Source organism: Drosophila santomea, chromosome 3R (genome assembly GCF_016746245.2).
Source record: "Drosophila santomea strain STO CAGO 1482 chromosome 3R, Prin_Dsan_1.1, whole genome shotgun sequence".
Lineage (NCBI taxonomy): Eukaryota > Metazoa > Arthropoda > Insecta > Diptera > Drosophilidae > Drosophila > Drosophila santomea.
This window is the reverse complement of record NC_053019.2, coordinates 1,281,482-1,298,803: the sequence shown is the minus strand read 5'-3', so window position 1 is coordinate 1,298,803 and position 17,322 is coordinate 1,281,482. Positions and strand designations below refer to the sequence as shown.

The 17,322-nt window shown below is 38.2% G+C and overlaps 1 protein-coding gene across 4 annotated transcripts; it reads left to right on the top strand.

Annotated features, from left to right (window-relative positions):
- Window positions 1-2,105: 2,105 nt before the first annotated feature.
- Window positions 2,106-16,809, top strand: LOC120454369. 4 transcript variants are annotated; one of them, XM_039639601.2, is made up of 10 exons: window positions 2,106-2,336; window positions 6,835-7,036; window positions 7,350-9,659; window positions 13,441-13,706; window positions 13,832-13,896; window positions 13,959-14,030; window positions 14,084-14,188; window positions 14,727-14,888; window positions 14,956-15,105; window positions 15,164-16,809. In XM_039639601.2, the coding sequence occupies exons 1-10, from the start codon at window positions 2,244-2,246 to the stop codon at window positions 15,357-15,359; spliced, it is 3,621 nt and encodes a 1,206-aa protein (XP_039495535.1). In that variant the 5' UTR covers window positions 2,106-2,243; the 3' UTR covers window positions 15,360-16,809. The 4 variants fall into 4 exon arrangements, with proteins under 4 accessions (XP_039495535.1, XP_039495534.1, XP_039495533.1 ...); XM_039639600.2 differs by having other exon boundaries at window positions 2,107-2,336; window positions 13,399-13,706; XM_039639599.2 differs by lacking the exon at window positions 2,106-2,336 and adding an exon at window positions 4,531-5,169.
- Window positions 16,810-17,322: the final 513 nt, after the last annotated feature.

The following is a 17,322-nucleotide window of genomic DNA, read 5'->3' as shown; positions in this document are numbered from 1 at the left end:
TTCATGGCCTCATATGACGCATAGCTGTTTGGATGCACCCTCTACAAAAAAGTATTAATACAATAAAATATTTTTAAAACTTCATAACATTTAATTTTGTGACGGAATTTTAATTTTGGCGAAATATTGTATGTGCGTATGTAAAAATGAATGGCTACTTCAATATATATTATCAATATTTTGGCGCCAATTATTGTATGTGCGTATGTAAAATTGAATGGCTACATCAATATATATATTCAATATTTTGGCGCCAATTATTGTATGTAAAAATGAATGGCTACTTCAATATATATTATCAATATTTTGGCGCCAATTATTGTATGTGCGTATGTAAAATTGAATGGCTACATCAATATATATATTCAATATTTTGGCGCCAATTATTGTATGTAGAAATGAATGGCTACATCAATATATATTATCAATATTTTGGCGCCAATTATTGTATGTGCGTATGTAAAAATGAATGGCTACATCAATATATATCATCCATTTCCAATAAATATTGATGAAGCCATTCATTTTTGATTTGGTATAAGAAAACGTCGACACATCAAAGCACAACTTTTATATTTTCTAAATTAAATGCGCTTTTATTTACAAAATCATTTTTTTCCATGTGCGTATGTATGAACATATGTATAAATACACATTTCGCGCATAAAATATTTTCCGAGAAAATACCCTTTTTACACATTACAAAATTTGATTTTGTCAATAAAATGTTCTTTAATGTAAAAAGTATAAACGAACTTTCATATCCTGAAGCACAGAACTTATACTTATTTTCATTTACTTTACTTTACAGAAATACACACATATGAACATATAAGATGTTTGTGTAAATTTCCAGTCGAATTTTCGTCGAATTTAATCGCTTTATTTACACACAATACAAAATTGACATCTGGCTTAAAAAATTGGCCATTTAAAACAAAAGGTAGTTCCTTTTTTTGAGCTTTCTTTTACGGACATTTTTCGTCTCTTATGGACAGTTTTGGGTTCTTTCACAAATTGTTAAGGTATGATCAAATTTGAGTGTTTGATTTAGGCTAATAATAACCGAACAGCATTTGCGTGGAAAATTGTGCAATTAGAATCGAAACATAAATAATTTGCTATGGTGGAATCAGCTTATTATTATTATTGTGGAGTTTGATTATTTTGTTCAAAGGAAAATGATCAAAAAGTCTATTTAGTAATAAATAAAGCTAACACAAATATTTCAGTACCTTTTTACCTAGCTTACCAAATTCTCTAGGTATACAAAAATTTGTACCTAGGTAAGGTAAAAGGTAGCATAATATTTGTATACCTAGGTAAGGTAAAAGATACCACAAAATTGTACCTAGGTAGAAGTATCTAGGTACTCCCCAACACTGTCTATCAATGATCGACGTCACAAAAATGTTTACAGCATGCGTGAGCAGACCTTCATGCCTATATTCCATGAGAAGTCTAAAAACCATGTTAATTTTTAAAATTTATTAAATTTTTTCGTTGAATAAAAAATTTATTTGTTTTACGTTAAAACATATTACGAACATGGCAACCATAAAACAAACAAAAAAACTATTTTTTTCCACCTTTCTGTTAGTGCGTCTTCCGGGTAAAACGACGTAAAATCGTCGATTCTACTGTATATTTGTGTAAAAAATATACAATATTATTCGTCGAAAAGTATGTAACAGGCAGAAGGAAGCGTTTCCGACCAAATAAAGTATATACATATGTACATATATATATGGCCATGCCCGTCTGTCCAAAGAATAATATTATTATAATGTCTTTGGTCTGTCCGTCCGTATGAACGTCGAGATCTCAGGATTTATAAGAGCTAGAAAGCTGAGATTGAGCATACAGACTCCAGAGACATACACGCAATTTTCTCTTTTTAGGACTACCACTAGCTGAGTAACAGGTATCAAATAGTCAAGGAACTCGACTATAACGTTCTCTTCTGTTTCGTAGTTGGCACGTGGTAAACTGCAATGATATGTGAGTAGTTACACGCAATTGCATGTATAAAATTAAAGTTTTTTTGGTATATTATTTTGGCCTAGTGGTATTTTTCCTTGTCAGCAGTGCAGTCACACTGCCAATTATGCTTCTTCAAATTGTAGCGGCATTTTCGCCAAAGCAACGTAGATTATTCGCGTCACTTATCTGCGATAAATAAGAATTTTTCCCGAAACATATAGCTTGTAGAAGAGTGCTCCCTGCCGGGATATACATAAGCCATGGAATTCGACGGCGCAGAGAACGGCCTGGGAATGGAATTTGGCGGTCGCGGCGTTCTGCGGGAGATCAACAAAAACGATGGCGGCATTAAGGTAAGCTAATAGCTGGACATGGAGGCGTGCCCCGCCTACCGATCTTGTGCGATGTACCAATGTGCAATACACTTTCGGCATGTACAGACAGGCACTGGCATAATAAAGCTCATGCATTTACATATGTATGTGTGTGTGTGGTTATGTACTTTGTACATACTTTTGTACTTTTGTACGTGTGGGCATGCTGCGATCGAAGGCTGTTCTGCTATTTTCTTAATTCGCAATTGTTCATCGTATATATGTACATAAGATTTGCCATTATTCGCTGTTATAAGCTTTGTGGCAGCTGTCGCGGGCGACGTTCTTCAGTCGATCGTCGTCCGCCGGACATTGTCCATTCCAGGTGTCCAGATTGCCCGATCTGCCATAGCTATCACGAAAATGGGTAATAAGCCGGGCAAGACAAGGAAATCGGGAGCCTCATCCGGCAAAATTCCCATAGAAGTGAACGGCGGACGAGGGAATCTGGTATGCCAAAGGAAAAATGAAAATTTACTTATTCTTGGCGTTTACGCTTTCCAGATGTTAATGTGAATCGCTATAAATCGGCGATAAATCTGATGATGCCTAATGTAGTTTAGAGTGCGATAACCAGCCATGTAAGGATTTTGAGTTTGACTTATTGTCATTCAACTCTCTCCCTACAACGCTGCTCGTTAAAGAGCATTTGGTTTCCACCATTTTCCACATTTGTCGCCTATTTTTAAATTATTTTGTAGTTCGCTTTTCCTCAAGGTTTGATTCTTTTTATTTTCCTGAGTTTCAGTTGCCGTATAAGGTTACTATTACACATCTTTAATTCTAGGAACAGCTGGCCCCTCGCATAATATTAAACAACAATTGCACTGTAAACTTACTCATTTGTGCCAACAAATGTCGAAGTTCTGTTTTTCTAGCAAATCTACAGACTTATTCAAAACATATTAGTGAGGTTTCTATCTATTATGTTTTATAAAATTATTTTACTTTTTTGTGACCAGTCTCAGATTTGGGGTCCCACTCAATGGTTCAACACCTTCTACATTGTTTTTGAATTCTCACTGATCCGGGCGACGTGTGATATCTTGTCACCTGTCGCGCGCTGCATAGCTAAGGCTAGAGCCAACATCTAACTATTGCAACCTCGTCATGCCCCATCGTGTGGGATTCCGTGTCAATGCTTACATTTTCTCGCCAAACATGCAAAGTCATCCGTTGGGCAATGTGGAGCACTTCTACGGTTCGAATTGTCTCGACTGGCAGAAAGTGCGCCATGATGCGCAACAATGGATGTGGGATTGCATGTCGTTTCGCACCAACCAGGAGTACACTGGAAACAATGTAACATAACCAACATATATATTATGCTAGAACTAATGGTATTTGCATTTTGCAAATAATACTTCTGCGAAAAACATTAAAAATTAGAAAAATAATGCTATATACAGAACTTTGTATGTGCACCGAGTTCCTCCAGCTGACTTTCGATTAACAGTCGGCGGTTGCCCTATTTACGTATACCCAGTTTTCTGTCCCCTTCTTTAAGTGCTTCGGCTTATTTGCGGTGTCTTGAATTTTCACTGCTGTCTTGCAGTCTGAATTGCGTCTGTGTCGTGTCTTAGTTTTCCACTGCAGTTCAGTCAAAAAGGTTGTCCACGACCTCGTTCGTTCCCAAAATGTTTTTCATATATTGCAGACACAACTGTGGTCTACCCATTGTCTTTTTAAAGCCCATTATATTTACTCGAGTAAAAGGGTACTTATTCCAATCAAATACAAATGTAATGTTTAAATTTAATTGTTGTTAGAAATATTGGTGCCTACAAATTCAGAGTAGCTTATCAAAACAAAATCAAGCCTATGGATGTTTTTAAAAGAATTGTTCTATTTTTGGAACTCAGTTACACGAATCATATAAAAAAAAATTATTCTTTTAAATAATTAGTGACTGTAGCCGTCGTCTAACATCTGAAAAGTATTTGACAGTATTATATAAGGAAGAGAGGACCGTGCTGATAAGAGGAGAACGCCGTGAGAGCTAAAATGATCCAAACATATAGAGAACAAAAACATCCGGATCGTTATGTGGATGCCATTCAAACTATTCGTTCTCTCATTCGGTGTGTCGATCCCCCGCACTCTCGCCGTGTTTAAAACATTAGTGTATGTGTGACGCTGAGCAGAGCAAAGCAAATTGAAAAAGAAAATATTTTTAAATTGATTTTAAAGGCAGACATGATCGGGAGACAGTGAAAAACGCTCACAACAGCGGGTCGTGTGAAACCCGGCGGTATTACCCAATATAATGAAATCACTGTAAAAATTTTACCGAGTAGGCGAGCCCAATCTGTGTCACAACGGAAAACCCGAAAGAAAAAAAACATTAGAGATCAACCAAGAAATTCTATAGATCCATTGATTCATGGAACCAAGTGTACCGTATCCCGTCTCAGGAGTTAATCGTGTGTAGAGAGGCATGGACTTCCTCGCAAGTATCATCAAAAGGCCAAAAAGCATCGCTACCACTGGCATCACCACCAATCAACCAATGACAATGGAAGCCTTAAAAGATGATAGTCCCGCTGATAATTACTCTACACCAAGGGATAAAGAAGGACTTTCACTTGTATCCCAGGACCTGGACACGTTAGTACAGTCCGCCTCTGAGAGTCCGCAACTGAAGGAACCGCACTGTAATCTAATTAAGGAACCTATCTCGAACCCACTCCCAGCAACCGAGGACATCAGTTGTAGTAGAGAAACAATACAGACATTTTTAAGCGAAATAAACTTCAATCTGAACCAAGTTAGTGATAACGAAATGGAGCACTTGCAAGCCATGAGCGGCGAGGTATGTCTCAAGAAAACTAGGATTCTCTTTAGGTATAGTAATATATGTTTTAATGTGCATCCCTGCATGGGGTATTCTGGTATTATACAAACTGTATGAATAAGATTCATTATGCAGTCCCATTTGGTTTCGTAAACTTATTACGTCGCAGACAAAATTTTTATTATTTAAGATGGCGTTGTATCTAGCCATTTGTTTTTGGGTTAATATTTCACTAGAAATGTGCGCATGGCCAAAAAATTAAGACATTTTAATTGTCTACTTACAAATTTACGAATTGCCAACCGCGGAAAACGTGGCCTTTTTATACCCGTTACTTGTAGAGTAAAAGAGTATACTAGATTCGTTGAAAAGTATGTAACAGGCAGAAAGAAGCATTTCCGACCATATAAAGTATATATATTCTTGATCAGGATCAATAGCCGAGTCGATCTGGCCATGTCCGTCTATCCGTTCGTATGAACGTCGAGATCTCAGGAACTACAAAAGCTAGAAAGTTGAGATTGAGCATACAGACTCCAGAGACATATAAGCAGCGCAAGTTTGTCGATTCATGTTGCCACGCCCACTCTAACGCCCATAAACCGACAAAAACTGCCACGCCCACACTTTTGAAAAATAATTTGATATTTTTTCATTTTTGTATTGGTCTTGTAAATTCCTTTCGATTTTCAAAAAAACTTTGCACGCCCACTCTAACGCCCACAAACCGCCAAAAACTGTCAGTGTTGAAGACTCTCCTTCGTTCTCTCTTGTTTTTGTATTAGTCTTGTAAATTTCTATCGATTTGCCAAAAAACTTTTTGCCGCGCCCACTCTAACGCCCACAAACCACCAAAAACTGTCAGTGTGGAAGGCTCTCCTTCGTACTTCCACTAGCTGAGGAACGGGTATCAGATAGTCGGGAAACTCGACTATAGCGTTCTCTCTTGTTTTTTGTTGCCACTATCCTATTTTTTAGTGTCCCGCCCATTTTCCGGCCCTTTGTTCTCCGCTGACGTTGACCTTGCAGCACCGATTTCACTATAATGTGCTCTAATTCAATTCCGCGTCTAGAACGATGCTCCCAAACATAAATAGACATAAAACATGACCGCCGGCCGCATTAATTTCGCAGCATGGGTATTTCTCACTGCACAAATGCTAACATCGACCCAGTTCCACGTGCATCTCCCCACCTTTTGCTTCTCAATCCGTTTCCTTGCCTCTTCCCATATACCCGATTTATGTACGTCTCGTTTGACTTTTGAATTAATGACATTTGCTTGCCGACTGACCAACTATGACAAACATATCAAAAATATGATTTTTTTTTCGAGAGAATGGGAAGTATCTAGTATCCCTTTGATCTATAGATGAAACTCAGATCATAATTTCATAAAAATGTATTCCTCTAACTAAATATTGCCGGAAATATTCCTTTCTATAAAGTCTTGGCAAAGGTTTCCCACGGTCTGCCGAAATGCGCTTTCTATTAACAGCGTCGTTTATACAATGTGTCATCTTTAAAACCCAAACCATTATCGGTTGTTAACGTTATTCATCTGCCAGTTGTTTGGATTATGCCTATTTTTCTCGAAGAAATTATTTCTTTAAAACTACTTAAATAATCGTGATGCCCACCTTGTAAATTATTTTCTTACATTTCGCATCTCTCGTTTGGTAGCTGAGTCCACTGGCGGTGAAGCCCAGTCCCAAGCCGACGAGCATGGAGCAACAGAAGGCAATGGCTGCAGCTCTGGGACATCAGGCGGCAGTAGCCGGTAGCCTTCAGCTAGACGCAATTAAGGTTCCAAAATTTGGAGGTCTTCCCGAGTTCGATGAAATGCAAATACCGGAACTGTCTCCTTTAAGTACCGATATAGACAGTGAGTAAAACTAGTTTGTGTAACACAGAAATCTCTTCAGGTGGAAATAATATATTATATAATGTACGTAAGAATTCCATACGAAATCCGTCCGAAGAGCGCAATGTTTTCTACCATTTGAATACCAGCATTTATTCATAGGAAAGGTCCTAGCTTGGGAAAAGAAAACATTTCCAGGTTTATGGATAGATTTCAGAGTCGGTCTTGTTATGATTTGTCAAATGTATTTTATAAACAACTTTAATATACTTAAGTACCGAATATTTTTTTTTTAAATTAATTAATTAATTTATCGTCCTTATTCCGCACTTAGCTCAATTGAAATGCAAACATTCGGATTCGGATGTTTTTGTCGAGTGCTTATCGCTTCATAGCGAGCGATATACAGGAGATCGATCGGAGCTAGAGGCCTATTCAAGTGCCCTTAATGATGTTTTGGAGCAGCAGCTGTCCATGACCTCAGCTTCTACACTGGAAGCTGATTTCAAAGATCCTTTGGCGGTTAGCCAGCACAACAACGTCAGCTATGAAGCCATGGATGTGGATGACATAAACGAAACTATGGAAATGTTAAAGGACGTTTTGGACCCGGAAGACCATCAGCTTATGCAAACGCATATTCTCAGCGTATCGCAGCCGAAAACGGAGAATATTTCTGTGCAGTATAATCAAAATCAGGAGCAAAAGAGAATAGAACAAGACCAGTTAGCTAAATACCCGGAATCCAATAGTGATGCAACGGAGCCATCATTATTAGAATCAGTATTCCCTGATGAGCCTCTTACACCACTTCATGAACCGAATCTTAACTTAACTGCCTTAGACTACACGAAAGAGCTAGCTAAGCATCGTGATGAAAATCAAAAGGATACAAAAAAAGAACCTCAGAAAGAGGACCACCAACCGATTTGTAGTGCGCAGATGGAGAACGCAAATTCTGAGGAGCCCTTAAATCTCAATGAGGCAACAGAACCCTACACAAATCCAGCAAAAACTCCAAAATGCCTTAATCAAGAGATGCCATTTGCAGTGGCAGTAGAATCAATGGAAAAAACATTCACTCCCATCAGCCATGAGCAAAATGCGTCCCCAGCTATGGAGGCAACTGAAGACAGGACTGTGACGGAGCTTGAGCACATGGAAGTGGATGACTTTATGAGAGTGAGTGAGGCTATAGTGCTTACCTCATCTCGGCAGGAGCAGGTTAATGCTCATTCACCCGTTTCAAGAAAATCTTGTTTAAACCTCTGCGGGAAAAATGATATGGACTTTCAAGATAATAAAATGGATCATAAGACTGCAGGCCTGGAAAGTCAATTGAAGATGACTGAAATAGAGCTACCAGCAGCACAGATATCAACGCCCATACCGAAACTTCAAACCAAAAGCAAGGAACTGCCCCTTTCTCCGCCCATACCTACACATCGCCCAAAGGCAGCGGAAGAACTAGAGTTCCGGACTCTGAAGGAGTTGCCCTTGCCTGATGATGTTTCGTCGGGAGGTAAGGTGGGAGTAAAGCAGATTTCACACGGCCGCGCGCCCTTTGTGGCAGTCACACCAACGCAGCTGCGATCCATGACACATAATTCCTTGGATCTAGATGGAAAAACAACCTCTGCAATCTCTCCAGAACCCACTTCGCCTAGTTTCCCTATCAGAGGACCCGCTGAAACACAGTCTCATTTTCCACGCTCACCCCGTGCTCCGCTCGAGCAAAAAGACATGCCCTATTTGGAAGAAGCTGTGGTAGAACCTTCTTCAGATCGCAAGCAAAGCGTCTTCGGAGCTGGTGTCATCGAAAAGTCCGCAATTGACTTTCAGTTAACACAACCGAGTCCACAGAAGCAGAACCTCAACGAAACCTTACCCATGAGCGAGATTTCTCCCACTTTCTCAAATATGGCCTTTGACAGCGAAAACATTTCGGAGAACAAGCCACAAAACGATACAGACACATTCGCCGTAAGTCTGGGATCGGTCGATAATAAACAGCGCCGTACTTTCTCGGTGATTCAGTCTCCGACGGAAGAGGAGGAGTCCAAATCGCGAAGGATTTTTTGCATGGAAAAGGAGAACCCACGCCACACCTTCTGCATTCAGCATAAGGCTTCTCCAGCAGTGGAGGCTACCGAAGATACCGGAGCTGATGACGTTATGGATGTAGATGTCTCCATGAGGGCATATGATGTAGCCTTATTGAAGTCGCCTCAGCAAACTTGGAAGGAACCCCAAGCACCAATTTCAAATTCACCGCCTATTCCTTCCCACCAACATTTAAAGAGACCCCCTATCCATGAGACGAATTCCCCGTTGTCACCCTTGCGAAATGGTACCGTTGCGTTGGAGGAGCAGTCTCTTTCCGCCAAAGAGCAAGCCACGCTAAGCGCCAGTGATGAGAAGGACGATGTTTTCTTAGAACACTTTGGCGCCATTTCGCCAGTTTCGGATGACATGTTCAAGACCATAAGTGGTTCCAACAATCAAGAAAAGATTAGGGTCAATGCTAATAGGGAAATCGAAGGAAAACCCGCTCCTGCGTTGAGCAAACAGAGGGGTGGTGCACCTGGCGAGCAGGAGGCGATCATTGATGCCGAATTCCACGACGGCGCCAGCAACCAAAACCGTAAGTCGATGACCGCTTTTATCGTTTGTAAGGAATATGCCATTACATGTCAAACTTTTTTAAATGCTGTTAGCTGTTTTCATTCATACATTCATATATTCATGTATATATTTTGTCAATGTTACCGCAAGTTTGAACACCCTTTCCTTTCCAAAGCTGTACAGTACTTTGGCGTTGATTCTATAGGCAGTTATGAAATATACATACACGTATGTATATACCCTTTGCAGTGGCATTCAACAATTTTTTTTCAGAAATTCAATAAAAGGCTATTCGACCGTCTTTTTGCAGTTATATGCTCTGATTAATTATGTATGAGTATTAATATCGTTTAAATCTCACGACTAAATACCATATTTTCAAAGCTTTTCGGATGAAACATACACTGGTAGGCACAATTATTTTGACAAAATGTTCATTCGTGTTTCTCAGTACTCTTTGATTAGAGTAGGCGTGGCAAAAAGTTTTTTTGAAAATCGATAGAAATTTACAAGACCAATACAAAAATGAAAAAATATCAAATTATTTTTCAAAAGTGTTTGCGTGGCAGTTTTTGTCGGTTTGTGAGCGTTAGAGTGGGCGTGGCAACATGAAACTTGCGCTGCTTCTATGTCTTTGGAGTCTGTATTCTTAATCTCAACTTTCTAGCTTTTGTAGTTCCTGAGATCTCGACGTTCATACGGACGGACAGACGGACAAGGCCAGATCGACTCGACTATTGATGCTGATCAAGAATATATATACTTTATATGGTCGGAAACGCTTTCTTCTGCCTGTTACATACTTTTCAACGAATCTAGTATACCTTTTACTCTACGAGTAACGGGTATAATAAACCTATGTGACACACATGCAAGGCAGAGAACCTGGTTTGTGAAAGACAAAAATTCGTGGCGAAAAGAATAAACCAAAAGAAAAGAAAAGGAGCTAACTATGCAATGCAGTTATTACAATAATTTTATTTTTAATGGCTCCGAAACTGATTTTTTCCTTTTTTTTGTTTGCATGCTCTTATGCTGTTTTCTGATGAAACGTACGGCTCGTTGTTTTTATTTTGCCGCTCTCCTTAATTGGTACTTTCATTTCTCTCTGACATCTCTCTTAATTCCACAGCTATCTGTGTCTCTTCTGACGCCCTTATCTGCAAGAGCGAAATGTAAGAAGAAGAACTTCAATAATTGTGAAGTCACTTTGTCTAATTGAAGAAACACTTCTTTTCGTAAAATATTTTTTGATCAGTATAAAATTTTAAATAGGCAAAACAGTGGCGCTAAAAGTATCGTTATCGCTTACTTGGAAAACTATCTCCAAAGCTAAAACAACCCTACATTGGAGCAACAGCTTAGATGAGAGACTTTCTTTTTTGCTCTCTTCATTGACAGAAATTGCAGCAGAGCACAGTGTTGACTCGCTAAATAATCTTTGTGTTTAAAAGATAAACATATAAAAGGATAAAAATATAAATATTTTTTTCAAAGGCTGTTTTTGTCAAATCGATTAAAGTTTACAATACTACAATAAAATTTTTATTTTTAAAAATGTATATTTTTTAAGAAACAATTCGTAGGAAATTAAACATTACAGTGCATTATTGCTATTAGTCAGTTAATAAGTTTCTAGTATCAACGTCTTACTGTTATCTGCCGTCTCCAACTGTTCACACACACTCGAGAGCATGGTATTCAGCTGAGAACTCTCCGTGTACCATAGTCCCCGTCCCGAAAACGTTGAAGTAGAGCGAAAGAGACAGTCTGTGGTGGCAGTTCGATTCGATGGTAATGAATAGAGGGGGTGGGCATAACTCCAAACAGACAACGTGTACACAGCGCTAGCGCTCCCTGTCTCCCACCTACTCTCTTTGCGCATTTGCTGACTGCTGAATACGGTTCCGCTGTCTCACACTCCAGTCAGAATTCAGACTCGTTCGTTCGCTCGCGTGCGTGCGCTGAGTTTCTTATTGGACTCATAGAGAGAAATGTAAGCAACAAGAAATTCCATTTCAGTTAGTTTCCTACATCTGACGTCGCTTTATCCATCGGTACCGTCCTGCTGTTAAATCTTGGTTTTGCCAGGCTGCTAATTAGGAAAATGTAACTTTTAAAAATGCAAAACTAGCCTTTTTTGTTTGTTTACTAAGGCTAACGAGGTTCTCTTTTAAAATTGACCCGCAAGAAGGACTAGAAATAGAAAATGTAACTAGCAGCTGTGCTGTAGAAAAACAACAAATAGGCATAAATAGTGCCAGAAGACAGGTCTCTGAATCGCTTAGGAAAAATAGTATGTGAGAGTGAGAGCGTGAAACTTCATTGTGCGGTTATACATATACATATGTACGAGTGGGTGTTATTCGGGTGCCGTGTGGTCACCGTTATTATGTGAGAATCTTAAAAGTGCAAACCTTGCAAGACAGGCAATGAAAATGCAGCGCAGTGAATGGCCGCTCTTTCTCTCTTTTGCTTCTTCGCTCTTTAAGTATACGCTTCTGCTCTCCTTCACTCAACCCACTTCGGAAACCATTGTCGATTGCATAAAATGACTCAGAAGTCGTCGGTGGCCTTTGTTTTGTTTTGGTTCGGTGTTTTGAAAACTTAGATATGCACAAAACCCGAGCTACAAAGCGGCCTGCCTTAATGGTGACCTAAACATAATATCTGGGTCTGCTTGGGGTTGTCACTATTTTTAAAGACTTCTACCGCTGGGCTTCGCATTTGTTTATGTGTTCCCCTTTTATTTCCAAATGCACTGAGAAAAAGGGGTTTCGTCTTGGTTTGTACCCGTTTTATTTGAGTACTTAAGATTTCAATGATTTCAAATTAAATCCGTTCATTCTTAAGTTTGCTGGGATTGTTGGCTCCAAGAAAGCCTAACGCTTAAACAGATCGCTTTCCCTAAAAATTTCTCAAATTCCTTCGTGTGTTCTGTAAAAGTAACCATGCTGCTTCTATGCAAAACAGACACACCTCAATTTCGTGCCTGGGTTTGGTGTTCAGGGGGCTGAATGGGTAGGGAGTCTCGAGTCATACATACCATATCTTATTTTATTTTTTCAACGAGTCAAACAGAACGAAACTATTTTCAAAACAGTTTAAATCCGGTAAAGGGAAAGAGTAGAATTATTTGGGATAAACAGAAAAAATAATTATGCATAGATTTCTTTAAAAAATTAACATTTACCCATCTCCTGAATTATGCTTAAACTTGATTATTTCATTTAAAAAAGCTTATATTTATATATATCTTTTATCAAAACTAATATTGATTTAAGCCAAGCATGTGTCATATCAAATAAATTTTATTAATGGTAGTATAATTAGTTCATTGAAGAAATAGGAATGACACTAGTTTAAGCTGTAAATTGGAGATATTGCATTAAAAAAATATAAAGATGACTTTACGGGCGAGCATATGATACAATAAACGTATACCCAATCCGTTGTATCATATAGCTCAATTTCCAGATTGGGATTTAGGGGGCGTATTACCTTCCCGCTTTTGATTTGGTTTTATGTGGCATAATCTTTGCTTAAATGGTAGAATTTCGACTATAGGAAAAGGTCGAAGGGAAACACCTTGACGTTGACATTAATTTAAATATAATCTTAAAACAGCCGGCGCTTGTGACTAACTACTAAATGTCTTCGTATTTTTTCTTCTTTTCTCACAAAACACAAAAATGCACGCGCATGTACTCATGTAAACATAACCATATAAACCAACAAAAAACGAACACCAACCACAGTAATACTGAAATCATCAGATTTTGATTATTTGTACACGAAAGGCAGCAATAATGCGCCTATCGACCGCAGTTCGCTGCTGCTGAAGTTTGATCCCCTCCTTGGAGCCCCTGTTCCCGTTAATCATCCGAATCAGCAGGAGCAGGCGCTGCAGAATATTCTTGGATCGAACCAGTATCAAAACCGAGTTCTTAGCCCAACATTGGAGGAGCACGAAACAAGTGACGGGAACCATTCTTTTGGATTAATATCGAGTTGCAAAGATACATCAGTGAAATGGGATTGTAAGCCACCTGTGGATACGTCAAAAGTAAGCTATACACCTTCTGTTTGCGAGTAAACTATAACAGAATTCTCCATGCACAAAGTTAAAATAGTATTAATATTTAATGTCATTTTATTATTACGACTAATATTCACGATTTATTTTCACAGAAGCATGTTAAAATGAGTGTAGACGTCATTGATAACGATTGCAACAAAACCTTCGATAATTCCAAGTAAGTAATAGGTGAATCAGTTTGTGTGTGCCATGTTACTACTAATGCTTTCTTTAAATTAGCGCTAATACGGAGGACAAAACGCACAACTACAACAACATGGATGAACTGGAGAAGAAAATCAAAAATGAAGTGTAAGTAGACCTTATTTACAATAGATGCCAACTAATTTTGTGTTACGATTTAGAACGAGGTCCGAAGACATTGAAAAGAAGCTCAAAGAGGGAGAGCAGCGCGAGGAAGCACTGATCAAGCGTATTACAGAAAAGGACAAAACAAATGCAAAACTAAAGTAAGCCTCCTTGCTATTTGTTTTATGGCGAAGGTGATTTTTTAGTTTCTGTAACCTCTAACCTGGATCAACACCACTAGTTGAGCGCTGACGGGACCGGTTCTATTAGCAAAGGAAACCCCGTATTATAGATCTTAAAGGGGGTTACCTTGTACGCCTTATAATAGGTAGAAAAAAAACCGTGGCATTTCATTTTTAAGTATTTTTTTTTTTATTTGCCAATACCACAAAAATATTTAAACGGATTACTATTTGAACAGGTATAATAAGAAAAGACGATATCATTTATTTTGTGTAAACAATCAACAGTTTTTTCAAATGTTAACTCAGCAATTGGCATTCGGTAGTCTAGTCACTTGACTATGGCGTTCTTTCTGTTTATAATTTTTTAAATTAATCAAACTTATTGTTTTCAGACTGGCCTAATGTTAACTATTTATTTTTATCTTTCTTACTTTTTGCATACAAACAGCAGGGGTTTGTAAAATTTAACTACCCAGCAGCATTTTTTTTATTTATTTATATTTATATTTTTCAGCGGTGTCATCGAGGCATATGAGAAGGCAATTGCGGAGCTTATTAGTGAGAAGGAGCAACAGGCGCAGCTCCACGAGCGGCAGTTGCAAGAAGTCCAGGCTGACCGGGACGCCAATTACCATCACTTAACGTCACTGGAGACAACATTTTCCGATCTGCATGTGTAAGCAATATCTGATCAGACTTAGTAAAACTAGTTTGGCATTGAACTTACTGTGGTGGTATTGCAGAAAATATGAAAAAAGCAAAGAGATGACCTCGCAGCTTAAAAGCAACGAAGAATCGCTTCTGGCGGAGCGGAAGCAGATAATGGACAATCTGCGGTTGCAGGAACAGCGCTACGACAAGATGAAAAACCATGCCATGCAGCAGCTGGAAATGTGAGGGATTATATTCTTATTAAAAGTTTCCTACTGACAATGATTTTTCCCGACGTAGTGCAAACAAAAAGCTGGACACCTACGCGAGGGAGCATGCCGACGAAACGAAAAAACTTAAAGCTTTACTTAAGAAGGAGGAGATTTCTCGGGTTTCGATGACGGAGCAGCTGCAACAAAAATCACGCGAAAACGCCGATCTGCTCAAGATATGCGAAGAGCTTATCTATGGCAAGGGACAAGGTGGTAGTAGTTAAACACAACTCGCGGATTGCCCGGAATGTAATTTATATGTTGTAAAATCGAACGCACCCTCATCACAACACTCATTTGGCTCCCCTTGGCTTTCTCGCTAGCAGCATGTCCGTAAATCAGTTACTGCGCCACAATCGTCGTCATCTCCATTTTTGTAATGGTGTTATAACCACTAGGTTGCGTAGTCTTCACTGATTTAGAAAATGCATATGCACAATTGTATAATTTGCCAACTCCATTTATATTGAATTTCAAGATTTACACCTAACGTTTCGACGCATATTATATGTTTTCTAGATTTTTAGTTGACCCGAAAACACTCACACAAATCGCAGGCAGATCAATTGTTCCATTTGAGTTTCGCTCGTCTTACGGGTCTAGTTGCCCGGCATATGTTACTATTTCTGTATCGTATCGAATCTGCCCCCTGATTTACGTTCTATGATATTACTTGGCGGTGAACTGTGCCGGAAAACTGGTGTTTAGCAATTGGGCAGAGAAGCAGAATGCTAGTGTGCAGCGGCAGCTTGAGGCGCGCTTTTATAATATGTTTAAAAGTACACTTAGTTTATTAAATGAAAAATTTGTAATAGTTGTATTAAAAATATCTCCGTAATACATAGTAGTACTAAAACAAGAAATCGTAAAAAACTTAAAGAGAACATTTTAAATATACGAAAAAATTTATTTATGCATAATACAACACATTGGTTTGCTTTGTTCAACATGAAATTCTTAGTTTGACGAAGAAGTTGCCTTACAAAAAACAGGTAGTGAGACCGAACCGATATGACCCCACATTTTATAAGTTGAGATGTTTCAAGCAAATCTCTTCTTCTAAAATTTACATTCTATGAAAGTTAATCTACACAACGGTTAAAAAATTTAACAATGTTTAATTTATCAACAATATTGGAAAAGACAGAAATCGATTTAAACATGGGAGCTATGAAATTCTTGGCACTTTTCATATAGTAAGAACACAACCCAACACAACGCCAGTGAACTCGTACAGAAGTTTTAATAAATTGAACTTCCAAGTAAGAAAATTATTGTAATCTAAGAATTAACATTAACTTGTTTATTATCAAGTGGAAAGTGAAAAAAAACGAACTAGAATTGTATACAAATTTGTACCCAGTCCATGTAATTTGATAAACGCTACTTCATATTAACATCATACATATATTTTTCTAAAGTAGTTACCACGGATAAAACACTTGCGCTTTTAGGGAAAGTTTTCGAGAACAGAACTGGAATAACTGTTGTAGTTTGACATTTGAAAAAGAATGAGTTATATATTAATGCGCTGTAAAAACACAAATACTCGTAGTATTACAACATGCCAGCACATCTGAACCTCCGATGTGCTAAGCCAGCATGTGATGTACGTAGAGGTGATTGATTGAGATGCATTCAGTGAATAAAATATTTAATTGCATTAAAACCGAAGTACAGTGGAGTTTGCTTTATTTAAAGCCGTTTAAGTTTTGCATGGTACTAAGAAAACATACTGTGCCAAAGGTGTTTGACGTAGCAAGCTTTTGGGGATGAAAATTTGTGGTCTTTCCCAAGAAAACGCTGCGTGTTTGGTATTGTATAATTAAAAACTTAGATTATATTGTTGACATAATCGGCTTGCAAAGCCCTTATCATCGACAAAGTTAATCCGGTAAAACTCCATCCAACTTCGAAAAAATACCTTTATGTTTATCTTTGTAGGCCCTAAATTGTTTGCCCTATACATATTTATACATACTTTTTTTGGCTAACAAACAAACATCTTTTAATTGGGTTGCTTTCATGTGTATTTTGAAAACTGCAAAAGAGATACAATTTAAACTAAGAACTCCTTAGCAACAGTAAAAGTATTTTTAAATTTTTTTTTATGCCCCAAATGGCATCTGAAATTTCATACAAATGCTATACTTTAGGTATATAAAAATCATATGATATTAATATTTA